This window comes from Eubalaena glacialis, chromosome 4 (genome assembly GCF_028564815.1).
Source record: "Eubalaena glacialis isolate mEubGla1 chromosome 4, mEubGla1.1.hap2.+ XY, whole genome shotgun sequence".
In the NCBI taxonomy this organism is placed as follows: domain Eukaryota; kingdom Metazoa; phylum Chordata; class Mammalia; order Artiodactyla; family Balaenidae; genus Eubalaena; species Eubalaena glacialis.
In genome coordinates, this window is record NC_083719.1 from 150,130,583 (window position 1) to 150,143,634 (window position 13,052).

The 13,052-nt window shown below is 47.7% G+C and overlaps 1 protein-coding gene across 4 annotated transcripts in view; it reads right to left on the reverse strand.

Moving 5' to 3' along the window:
- SLIT3 (slit guidance ligand 3) overlaps positions 1-13,052 on the reverse strand; it is a 617,656-nt gene that overhangs the window by 139,738 nt on the left and 464,866 nt on the right. For all 4 annotated transcript variants that reach the window (XM_061189924.1, XM_061189921.1, XM_061189922.1 and 1 more), the window contains exons 7-8: positions 9,257-9,328; positions 3,233-3,396 (exon numbers count right to left, since the gene is read on the reverse strand). In XM_061189924.1, the coding sequence (XP_061045907.1) occupies positions 3,233-3,396; positions 9,257-9,328 (236 nt within the window). The remainder of the gene's footprint in view (positions 1-3,232; positions 3,397-9,256; positions 9,329-13,052) is intronic.

The window sequence follows — 13,052 nt, forward strand, 5'->3', positions numbered from 1 at the left end:
AGATTAAGGGATAAGAAAATTGACACGTGGAAGACAAATCCTAGAGTTTAAACTCCAAAATAAGCCCTTTAGCTAAGGATGGAAAAAAAATTCAACTTGCAACTCACGTGAGCCTAATCATGGCCAAAGCAGAACCTTTTCTCCAATCTGCTCTATGAACTCATAACGTCCACTGAGGGACTCTTCTAGTCCTAGGGCCCTAACTTCCTCTTAAAACAAGGAAAATTAACAGAGAAATCCCTTCAGCAAGAGCTAAAGGAAACCAAGCAGTCCTGTTGTATATCATAGAAAACTGTTAATAATAAATAAAATAAGAGTCTCCCACCCTTGTGAAAAATGCCCAGCTCTCTCCCCAGGGGAGGAAAATAAATGCCTTTGATTGAAGGGGACCGTTGACAGAGGGGATGAATTTTGCCAGAGTGCGCTACTAGCAAATTTCTGGGTTAGCTGCGGTGATAAGGAACCAGTAGCCTGGACTTCTGGGGAGAAGAGGCTGGGCTCCGGACAGCCGGATTTAATTCAAAGGGAGATATCAGGAACTTGGGCAGGCAGGGCCCTCACAGGCTGAGAGAGATAAAGCTCTTTCCTGTCTCTGGAGTCATGCGTTGGGTGAATTTTTCGATACCGTGTAGGGGCGCAGGGAGGTTTTTCTAAGGCTGCCTCAACAGGGGCCACTGGTGATGAATACACATAGGGATGGTTTAAGTGCTGCCCCATGCCCTTTTTTTCTCCTGAGCAGACGACTTCTATTTTTTAAGAGATTTTCATGCTCCTCCTTTCTTGACTGAAGTCCTCCTCCTGCGGTTTATGGGAGGAATAGCTTGGATGAGGAGGGACCCTGGTGGTTTTGCAGCTTTCAACAATGGCCATCAGGTCTGTCCCAAACCGCCTCATTCGGTTGCCTCGCTGGGCTCTGCCGTGGGGCAGGGCCTGCACCCTCAGAGGTGGGCTGCATCTCATGGTAGCAGGGTTGGTCGGTACATGAAAATAGCCCGTTTCTTTGACCTCCTGTGCGGGCACAGGCTGAGTCTTGCCCCACGCTGCTTCCTCTGGCATCCTTTTATCACAGTCTCACCACCTACCTTGAACAAATCATGGAAGACGTAGTACTTTTGGCAGGGGGTGCTCCTCCTGAACCCCACTAATGAGGGCGGTTGTTCATTCGTTACAGATGTTCAATTCACCAGTTCCCCCCGCCATTGTATCTGACTTACTTTTCAGAAAGTTACCCTGCACAGCATCCTATTTTGAAGCCTTGAGAGCCTGGGAAAAGCATCTAAAAAATCCCCCACGCATAGGGGCCCTAATATGTCACTCCCCTAAATTCATACTACTAGTGAGAGGGTGGAGATTAATAGCATATTCATGTCTGCAGTCTGTGGATTAAATTCTCGTGTCCTTAAAAGACACCTGGCTTCGTATGAAGAAGTTACAGCCCATCACAAGCAATGGGCTTGATTGCTATAAACAGGGGATATGATAAAGGTCATAGTCACCTATGTAACTATTAACCCACCTGTGAGATCCAGCTTTTTCAGAGGAGGGAGACCTGGGGCAGTAACGTTTCCAGGACCCAGGAGGATCAGCCTTCCGGCCCTGGGTTTTGGGTCCTGACTGCTGCTGGGTAAGCAATGTCTCGGCACTCCCTTGATGGGAAGGTGCTTTCATGACGAAGCACCTTCGTGTTGGTGCGCAGCTTTAAACTTGGTACCCACCCATAATAATGTGTTTTAACCTTCTCCCTAATTAGTTTTTCTCAATAGCTTTTGGATGACTCCTGCACTCTATAATTATTTCTTTCACTGGTACTTATGCCGATATTGTACCCTTTGCCTAATAATTACTGTAATTACAGTCACTATATTTGAGTTGGGTGTCTGTGTGATAAACGGTTTTATTATGTGTTTGATGGAAAGTGATTTCTAAGTGGGCGTCTATAGGAAATTGTTGAGGTACTGCTCTGAAACATGTTAAAATATTTTTGGGTATTAAATGACTTGATAAAGTTGTAACATGACAGGAGAAAGCAGCAGATCAGGGAGATAAAGTTGAATTCAAGGAAAATTCCTATATATGGCAAATGCAGCCTAAGAGCAGAAGAGGGCCAGTCTGCACTCCTGGCCACATGGGGGTCCCATAGCGCATAGTGGGCTCAATAAACCTTCCATACTGAAAGTGAGCAGCAATTAAAAAAAGGTGAAAAGTGCAGTCCCCACCCACGCTAAGCTCCTCATTGACCTTTTCCCTTCCTACACACCAGAGCCCCAAGATCAGCCTTTAGAAGCCACTGGGTCCCAATTCCAGGACTGAGTTCCTGGATCTCAGGAATGCATCTTTGGGGAACTCCTCAACTGAATACTTTTTTTTTTGTTGAGGAAATCAAGAGATTAGCTTACTTCCTTGCCACCAGAAGAGAGAAGAATGGATGGGATTGGGCAATGTCAATAAAAAGTAAAAAGAAACAAGCAAACAACATTTAGGACGCAAGGCAAAGGCGACATCCTCTGGGAAGCTTTTCTCAGGCCACTCAGCCACCTCCCGTCCTGGAGAGATGAGCTGCCTTCAGTCATGTCCAAGCACAGCTCTGTTTTCTGTACTACATGGGCACCTGTGCTTCTATTACAGTTCGATTACCCACAGATCAAACTCTCGTGTTTGCTCAGCATTTTGTGGGCCCACTAAACTATAATAATTAAGCTCCACTCATTAGCTCTCACCAAGTGCTGTGTATTATGCTAAGTGCTTTATATGCATTATTTCATTTAATCTTCCCACCCATCCCTGGAGTTACGGAGTACGATTTTTTCTGTTTTGCAGACATGCAGTAACTTACCAAAGGCACACACCATTAAGGGACAGAGCTAAGATTTCCAGCCAAGCAGGCTGACCCCATAGCCTCTATTAGCCTGACTCTCAATTTCTAGGAGCAAATGGGCGATAGGAACGGGTTTGGCCAATGCTCAAGTACCTAATGGACTCTGAGGCTTAAAAGGAAGTGATTCATGAGTTCCTTGAGCATTTTCCTTTATCAGGTGGCAAGAGCTTCTTTTCTGGAACCCCTGGAGGCACCTTAGAGTTCTTTAAGGGACTGGCGAATGCTGGGGCAACCTGCGAGGCTCCACACCAAGCTCTTGGCTGGGGTGTGCATTCAAGGCCAAGGTGATGTTAAGGAGAGCTCACAGGTGGGCGAGTCACAGGACAGGAGGGGAGGGGAGTGGTGGGGTCACCTCACCTGGGCACACGTACTCCTTCTTCTGCACGTCCGCCACGTTGAAGCCCCTCAGGTGCACAGGAGCCATGCAGAGAGTGAACTGGCCAATGGTCCGCCGCTGTCGCAGCCAATCCGAGAGCCAGGCCAGGTGGCAGTCGCAGTACAGGTGGTTGGAGTGGAGGCGCCTGGGAGAGGGAGGGACAGAGGGAAGATGCTGTCACAGCAGGAAGTGGGGAGGGTGCCATTGTCTGAATAGAGTGGGCTGAACCTCCGTGCCCTTTGCCCAGTGTGACAATCCTCGGGAGCCCAGGGGAGCATTGCCCTCTGCACCGCGGAATCCCCACAGGAGCCTCAACCCTCTTATTGCCAAGCCACAAATGACAGTCATCTTCTCGTGCCGGCCACATTCAATGGAGGCCTCCAGGGTTCTGAGCAATTCCCATTTTTTAAAAGTAATTCCACCCTTTTCTCTCCCACTCAGGAAAGGCTCAACACATAGAAGAGGGAGGGTGACATTATTACAGCAATGATCCTGATTCAGGTCAAACTTCCAAAAGGGTGACTCAGGTGTAGCTTTCCGTACTTTAGCTAGCCCTGGTTACAGATGCTTTACAACAGCTTCTTAATCTCCACGCTCCAGTCTGTGGTGAACTGTGGCCAAGGTCTGCTGTTGTCTTTTCTCTCCTTCCTTCGTTTTCTCTCTAAGTGTCCCTTTAATGGACCCCCTGTGTGTCATGCTGGTGAGCCTAAAACCAATACCGCTGTGTGCTCTAGCCAGGGTAAGCAGGGCACAGAGAGAAGGGTACTTTCTGAAGGGTGCACCTTCTCTTCATCCTCCTATTTAAATAAGGTGTTTACAGACTCTTGTAATCCACAGCACTTTCTCCAGAGTGCCCTTCCTAGCCTTTCCAAGTTCAAGTCCACCTGGTGTATTTGCTATTCTGACTGGTTCGGTGCCTCTGAAAAGGCTTTTTATCCATCTTCAGGACTCTTGGGCTTTCTCCCTCTAGTAGCTGTGGTTCCAGATCAGCTTCTCACCCTGGAGTGAATAAGATTCCTGAGAGGGATCTTCAGGTTCCACATCTGAGGGGAGCCTCATCTGGTTAAGTTGAATTTCCTTTCCACTGTCTGGAGGGCAACCTAAGGATACCCAGGGGCTCCTAAAGGTTCTTCCCCAAGGTTTCTGCATCAGGGGTTTCCAACTTCCACAGTCCCTACAAACTTAGATCATTAGCAGTGGCGGTAGGTGAGTTTTAGTCACGACAGCTTATCATATACTTGGCTTTCTGATGCAAATTTCAACTGCCCCATCCTGCACCTGCACCAGCCAGCAATATCTTGGGACTTTCAAGTACTCTGTGTCATGCCAGTTAATACTGAGTGGCAGACCGAAGCAGTGGCTCAGGCTACATCCATGTCTGAAATGGAGAGAGCTGAAGGGCTCTTGACCACACTCCACTTAGTGTAAGGTCAACATTGCTAAACATTGGCCAAGTGTAGCCCATCTGCGCTGCCTGCCAGCAGAGTCTCCCTGGCCCTGCACGGGTGCAAACCTCGGGCAGGCCAGGGCCACCAGGGATCTTGGCAGATTCAGGGTGGGGATCCCAGAGCCCATAATATCAGACTGACTAAACGAACCCATATCCCACCTAGAATGTCATTTTTTTCTGCTGAAAAATATTTGAAAAGATTTTTTACGATTTTGTTGAAACATGATTAATTTTGATGTTATAATTTTCTTTTTGTATTTCAGAGCCAATTCTTAAAAGTCAAAGACAACTGCATAGACCCCCAGGACCAAGATACTGTGCCTGTAATGGGCCCCAAGCAATGCTCGCCTCTGAGCGTCAAAGCTCAGGCCCCGATGCTGTGGAAACAAGCCTGGCTCTCTCTTAGTCTGGCACTCCAGGAAGAGGTACGACAGGTGGGAAGGGGGAGGGGAGGCAAAATCCTAACCTGGAGGGAAGGACCTCTGTTCTAAGAAGGAAGGCAAGACCTCTATGTATTCAACAAAGATGACCACTTTGTGCCAAGGACGGAGGGGGGCCTGCTGTTGGACTTGGAGCTGGTTACTCTTTCCCAAAGAGTATGAAGGGGAGGAGGGAATTCCTTTTCTGCATTGGGACTTTTTGGGAAATTGCAGCATGAGGGAAAATGATCTGTCTCCTGACCCATCAGTGAGCTGTTGAGAGACAGAGAGAGAGAGAGAGGGAGAGGGAGGGAGAGAGAGATGATTGCGCAGCCAGGAATACACCACCAGGTATAAAGGCTGTCTAGGAAAAAAGTGACAGTGGGTCAGTTCTTAGTGACAAGGCAGAGCAGAGGTAGGCTGCAGTGGCACACACAGGCTGAGGTGCCAGAGTTTTTTGTGTGCCTTTTAATGAGTTTGGCTTTTATTAGGAAAGGCAGTTGCCCTCTTTGGCACTGAGGTATGGAAGCTAAGGAAACAAGGCGGATCAATGCAAACAAATTCCCATCAGTTCCAATCAGAGGTAAGAGATCAATGGAACAACAAAAATGAGGTTTAGGTAAGTCAGATCCTTACTGAGCTGATTAATTTCTGGGATAATCAAAATGTCAGCGGTTTCCCTTTTGGAAGATTATATTAGGTTGGTTGTTCCTTAATCCTCACTGGCCAGCCCCAAGCTACCTCCTTTTTGAAGCTTGCTACAGATGGCCCTTATCCCTTTGTCCATTTCTGTAGTAACTTCTCCTCTCGTAAGTAGGACCATGGAAAAGAGGTGACCCAAACTGCTTCTGAAGCCATGTGAATGCTCTTGTCAAGAGCCCAGGACAGTGGACAGGCTCAGATCTCCCCCTCTTGGAATTTTACCCAGCAGACGGGCTGGAGAGTCGAGCTGGGCAGAGTCTTTCAAGCTGCCTTTTACATCATGTCCCGTAGATCAAATTGAGCAATATTATCCCAAATACGAATGTTAAAAGAAAAAGAATCTTGATGATCTCATAACTTGAGCCCAGACACTGCCAGGAGTATTTCTAATTTTCTTGAGTGAGAAGAGACATTATCTTAATTACTTTCAATAACTTTTGCGATGGCAGTGACACAGGGAGGGTGGCCTCCAGTGGCCTTTCAGCCATGTGGAAGCTCCAGTCTCCCCTTCCTCAGCTCACCTGATGCTCTTCTGCTTTTGTTCCTACTGAATGGGACAAGCTCAGGTTCTGATGTCATAGTGCCAGAATCTGACATAGGCTCTGTGCTTTTCAACTTTGACCTTGGGCAGCAATCTAATCCTGGGCCTCAGTGTTATCATCTATAAAATGGGGATATTAATGGTGTCTCCTTGCCTGGGCCATTGTGAGGATTGAAATGATTCATGAAAAATGCTAAGCACAGGGCCTGGGACACCGTAAACTACCAAGGAAATGTTTGCTCTTATTTTTCTTACTGTGAGGAGACTAGCTCCAGACTTCAGGCTCTTCCCAACCCAAGGCCCTGCCTGTACAAAGCTATCATTTCTTAGCCACCAAAGCATCAAGGCGGCTAGGTGGTTCCTGTCAGTTGCTCTGTGGTCTTTTGCGGACAGAAACACCATATTTCATGTTGGCGAAACCAGTTTTACAGACGATAAGGTGAATGAATACAAATGCCAATTTGTAAAAGGTGCCTTTTAGCCACAGATGCTAAATTAAATTTCCAGCAAATCCTTTTAGAGAGGGTCAGCGTTCATTTTCTATAAAATGTGGCTTCCTGAATTCAATATAAAAGCTTTCCTTTAGAAATCCCATTTACGACTTCCTTCCTCTCTCCTCTTCCCCCTTTCTCCACCACCAGCGCTCCCCCCTCACCACCACACTTTAATTACAGTGAAGGGGGATTAGTCAGCTCAAGTCTCTGGGGAGTTCTCTACAGAGCCATCTCTGAAATTAAACTAAAGAGAAAATGGCAGCAGGCAGGGAGCAAAGAGAACAGACGAGATTGATGGATTGATCTGAACTCATCAGATGAGTGTTCAGGACCACAGGGAAGTATGACAGCAGAAACAAGGAGAAAAAACTCTCCTGCCCTCTTCCCCCACCCTTACAACACCCCGACAAAGATCCAGACCTCACCATCTTCCCTGCCCCCCGTGGACCCCTCCCTGCTCTCTTATTGATGCTTTTCAACTGAAAATAACAGGAGGGGAGGTAGAAATCACAAAGCAGCAGCCCACAGGAGCTGGACTGCTGGTTGCGCAGGTGAGAGCCGTATTTCTTCTATTCAACCCACTCGCCTGGGGAGATGCGGGCCCAGCACCCCGAGGACCCAGTGATTTCTCCTGCACCATTCCCTTTAATCAATCAATCAATCTATCTATCTATCTATCTATCTATCTATCTATCTATCTAGGCCGCACCATGCAGCATGTAGGATGTGGGATCTTAGTTCCCCGACCTGGGATCGAACCCGTGCCCCCTGCATTGGGAGCGTGGAGTTTTAACCACTGGACTGCCTGGGAAGTCCCACCATCCTCTTTTAAAAGGGAAGGAAGAAGACAGATGTTCTTGGCTGAATTCTGCTACCCCATGAGGGATCAGAGGGAGAAATGGGCACAATGATGGAAGCTGAGCTTGGATCCTCCTTCTATATAATAACTAGTATTGTTGCGTGGACACCATGACCAGGCACTTTACATGTTAGTACATGTCATTCCCACCATAACTTTGAGGCAAGCGCTTATGAATTCACTATCTATGAAGAACAGAGAGATGAAGCAACTTGCCCAGAGTAAGGGGCGGAGCTCGTATTTAACCTCAGGTCTGTCTGACTCCCAACTCTGTGTCCTTCTGAGGGTTCTCTGTATCATCTCCTCATCAATTGCTTCATTGATCTTTGCTTCATTCTTACCTGAGATAAGGTCACTTTCTCACTAATGCAGGGGTCTCAAACCTTATGAGTATTGAGATCTCCCGGAGGGCTTGTTAAAAACAGATGGCTGGGCCTACCCCAGAGATTCTGATTCCATGGGTCTGAGGTGGGACCTGCAATTTTGCTTTTCAACAAGTTCCAGGTGATGCTGACACTACTGGTCTAGGGACCCCCACTTTGGGAACCACTGTTCTAAGGATTTTCACATCTGCTTGGATGCAGTGTTGCTCAGGGGCCATAGATAAGCTGGTTGCTTGGTATTTTTAATCCAGATTTCTGGATAAATAGTATGATGATGATAATAATAATATAACTATAAATACCATTTATTGTCTACTATGTGCCAGGCACTTTACTCTTGGGGGCTGACTCTCCCCTACTGCTGTGATACAAACTCCACTGAGGCTCCACCAACACAAGAAAAACATCAAGTATGAACCTCATTGGAAAGGCCAGCAGAGTACATTTGCAGAGGAACTGAAAAAGGATTTCTGGCTGAGAGAGGAGAACTTCCCAGGTAACAAAGGCACTAGACCTGCTCTCGGTATGGGGCGCCGTGGGGAGATTTGCTTCCTGAGTACACATTCTGGAAGGCTTGAGCCCACCCAACATATTAAAGATAAAGAATGGAGTTACTGCATTCTGATACCAGAATATCATCCAGGGAGCAGGAAAGTGTGGTGTGTGGTGTGTGGTGTGTGGTGGGTGGGAGGATGGGGTGAAGGAGCAGCTAAGACTCCCCCTCCTCCACCGTTCCCAGAGTGGGAAACAACTGTAGCCTTTGGCAGTAGGATAGAACTGCCGGTGGTACAGGACATGAACTAAACAAATGATGAATCATCACATCCCTGTTCTAAAAGTTCGGTGACGATGTAACACCAATAAACTTTTCCATCCAGGTGGAAAACACAAAGAAGATTTCCCCAGTCCAGGAAGATTCCTGGGGTGAAGAGAATTGAGTTGGCCTGAAGCAGGATGGTGGTTCAGAACCATGGATGGCTCCGTGACCCTTCCCCACATCTGCCCTCGCTCACCAACACCCCTTAGTCAGTAGCACAGGGAGGAGGCGTTTGGATGTAGGAACCGAGGGTGAGGCTTTACAAGCAGCTGAGAATGCTGCTCTGAAGCTGCATAAGGTGGGGAGCAGGTGGGGGAGGAAGCAGGGGACCTTTACTCACAAGGTTCGAATCTTCGGCATGTGGTTGAAGCTGGTGACCAGGATGCGGCTAATGTTGTTGTTATTGAGAGTGCTGCGGAGAGAGAGGAGAAACAGGTCAACAGGGCAGCATCGTGGCGGGTACCAGGATGCTTATGGAAGGTGGGGAAGGGATGGATGTGACTGCAAGAGGGACCATCAATCAACAGCCATGGGTCAGTTGGTGCAGCAGCCGGAGACAAGTGGACGGGTCTCCAGATGATAAGAGAATCCCTGATTCCTTTTACAGGCGGATCCCTCCTTTCCTCTGCTGCCCTCTCAATACTTACTTACCTACCTGGAGGAATAAGGTTGCTTCCTGAAATCCTACTGTGTCCTGAGTGCTTCATTACAACGTCGCTGATTCCCACAACTACAAGGCCAGTTACATATTCTTGTTCTCATTTTAGAGAGAAGGAAACAGATACAAAACATCTTGCTTAGTTGCACACAACCTTACAGGGGAGGCTTTATCCTTGTGTTATAGATGAGGAAGCTGAGCTTCAGAGAAGTAAAACTACTTTTCCAAGGACTCACAGCTATTAAGCTGTGGACATGGGATGTGAACCCAGCACTAGCTTGCTCCAAACTCCTTGCTCTGCCCATTATACATACTGCCTCATACAGGATGCTATTGTGGATAGGTTATTTTATGAGTATTTTCCAGCCATCTTCTGGCTCTTTAAGCACATCTTGTCTGAAGTGAGTCTGTGAGCTCTGTAAGGACAGGGATTAAGTCTCTACTTGCTTGTGCCTCCCCATGACCATGGATGGGGACTCCTCCAGTGCAGCATTGACACTGACTGGTATCTTTGTACAGGGAAAAGGGAAGAGAGGGATGTGAGCCCCATAAATGGACCAGAATGAAATCAGGCTGTAGGTAAGTATGGCCCTGGGCTTACCCTTCTAGAAGGACCTATTACGGGAGCCCAGGGAAAGCATGGCAGCCAAGGAAACCATGTGCAGAGGTGGAAATGTTATGTAGCAGAAGGGCCTGTCTGGGTCGGTTATTTCAGTGACTATGCAGACAGAGGCAACCGTTCGCGGCAAGACTGGACCTAGTTCTCAGCTCTCTGGCCCACACCTGCCTCACTTTGCATCCCAAAGGGCAGGAGTTGGATACAGCCCATGGGACGCTCCTTCGTGATGGCCACTTGCTTCTGTGCTCTTCCCTCTCCTGTGCTCCTCCAAGGCCACATCAGATACCCTCTTCTCATCCACCCCCTCCTCTTACCCTCCCACGGGGTCCCACCAGCCCAGGAAGGAGCCTTTCTTTGGAAGCCTTCACTGATTAAACAGACTTCTTTTGCCCCTGGCTCTCGGTAAACACATTATCTTCATCTTAAAACACCCTCGAACATTTTCTATCTTATGCATTCCTACAGTCCCAAGGCCTGGCCCATACATGGTTCAGATTGAGTCATATATACCCTAGTTGTGTGGTCTTGGGCCAATGATCAACATCTCTTAACCACAGCTTCTTCATCGGCAGAAGGAGGCAGGCAATGGTACCTACCTCACAGGCTGGTAAAAGGCTCGGCAGACAGTATGTGCTCAGTAATTGAGGTGACCATTTAACTGACGTTGGTGGAGAGAATCTAGTCCTGTCCTGGTCATTCCTGTTCCCCTCACACAACCCCAACCCCCAAGGGAATATAAACAGAGCTTTGTCTGGCACACAGTGGCCCCCATACACACCCCTCCACCCACCCAAGGGGCCCTGCACAGATGCTTTCTCCCCTGGGGACACTAGTCCACAGCAGGATTCCAGGGACCACATACCCCTCACCCCAGGCTATTCCTCAAGGCCTTCGGCCAAAAAGGCCAGGAGGAAATCTATTTACACAGAGGCACAGAACCTAATACTTTTTCCTCCCTCCCCCCCTCCATATTTCTTCTGCACCTTCCCTGTGTCTGCCATTATTTTAGGCATATAGTATGATAAAGAGGAATGAACCAAATTTACACTGCCTGCTTCTGCCCACTCTGGAACTTTACTAATGCACCAGTTCAGACACTTGACATTTTATGAAGTTGAACCTACATAGCTATTTTGTTTCATGCGGCTTATCTTTTCTATAAGTGTGTATATGTGTGTGTGTGTGTGTGTGTGTGTGTGTGTGTGAGAATCCATCCTATCTCCATCCACCCAGGAAGTGTTCAGAGCATGTCATCAGACAGGGCGGAAGAATCTGTCCTTCCCATTGGTCCGGGCTCTCCTGCCTTGGTAGGGAGTTTCCGAGAAGCAAGGGCTATGCTCCCCATCCCACCCCGTCTCCAGCGGATTAGGAATGCCTCCAGGGCAGAAACAATGCCTTCATTTCCGCTTCCATCCATCCCAGAGTTCTAGGCTCCACACCTGGGGGATACCTAGCTAGGGTCGTTGACTCACTACCAGACAAAAATCTGAGTGTCCCCCTTATCTCTCAAAAGCAAAAAGCAAGAAGCCTTTGCAGAAAAGAGGCTTCCTTCCAAACATACCCAGCAACTCAACATCAGGCTGAGTTCACAGCCAGCCCTAATTTAGCTGAATATACAGCGCAGTTATGTGCCGGGCTTGGATTGTAACTGCATCCGGCAGCCGTCCGGCAGCGATGACTTATTAATGTATGACTACACTGATATTTAAATGTGAGCCGTAATGAGGGCTATAAAACATTTACGATAATAGCAATTATTCCAGAACCAAAGTGACTAAACACAGTATTCAGACCTTCATGATTTGCTGTGTGGGGCTGCCCGGCCCAGGGACGTCAGAGGGTTGCTAACCTCTTGGATGCTGATCTCCATGGCAGCTACAGTTTCTTTTTCCCTGATAAACACAGATTTATTTGATTTCCAATCTTGGTGGCTTTTGCCCATGCAGGGAGCATTCTTTTCTATCTGGTTCTTGTGTCCCAGCTTAAGCAGCTGGCATTTGATGGAGATGTCATTGTCATAACCCTGATGCAGAAGAGCACAGTGGGTGAGCATAGCCTCAAAGGCAATGACCTGGTTTAGATTCTGCCTCTGCCACTTACAGCCTGTGCAACCATGAGTAAGTTTTCACAATCTTACTAAGTTTCCTCCTCTGTAACATGGGGCAAATAGCAGCACTGATCTCACAGAGCTTTCCTGGTGATTAAATGAGATGGTACTAATAATTGCCAACATGAACTGCGAGCTTATTTTATGCCAGGCAGGCACTGGGCTGAGGGTCCTACTTGTCATCTCATTTCTATAACCACCCGATGAGGCAGGCACCTTTCTATCACCTCCATGTCATGGATGAAGCAAGTGGTGGTACCAGGACTTAAATCCACACAAGCCTGACTCCAGAAATGACACCTGCCTTAGTTGTCTAAGGCTGCTGTAACAGATTAGCACACATTCTGTGGTTTAAAGCAACATAAACTTATTCTCATACAGTCTGGGGGTCAGAAGTCTAAAATGGGTTCACGGGACTGTGCTTCTTCTGGAGGCCTCAAGAGGAGAATTCATTTCCTTGTCTTTTGTGGCTTGTAGAGGCCACCATATTCCTTGGCTCATGGCCCCTTCCCTGTATCACTCCAACCTCTTGCTTCTGTTGTCACATCTCCTACTGTTCACTCTGATGTCCTGCCTCCCTCTTAAGAGGACCTGTGTGATGACACTTAGAGCCTGACTGGATAATCCAGGATAACCTCCCCATCTCAGGCTTCTTAGTCATACATGCCAAGTTCCTTTTGCCACATAAGGTACGATTCGTAAGTTCCTGGGATGAGGACATGAACATCTTTGGGGGGACATTATCCAGCTGA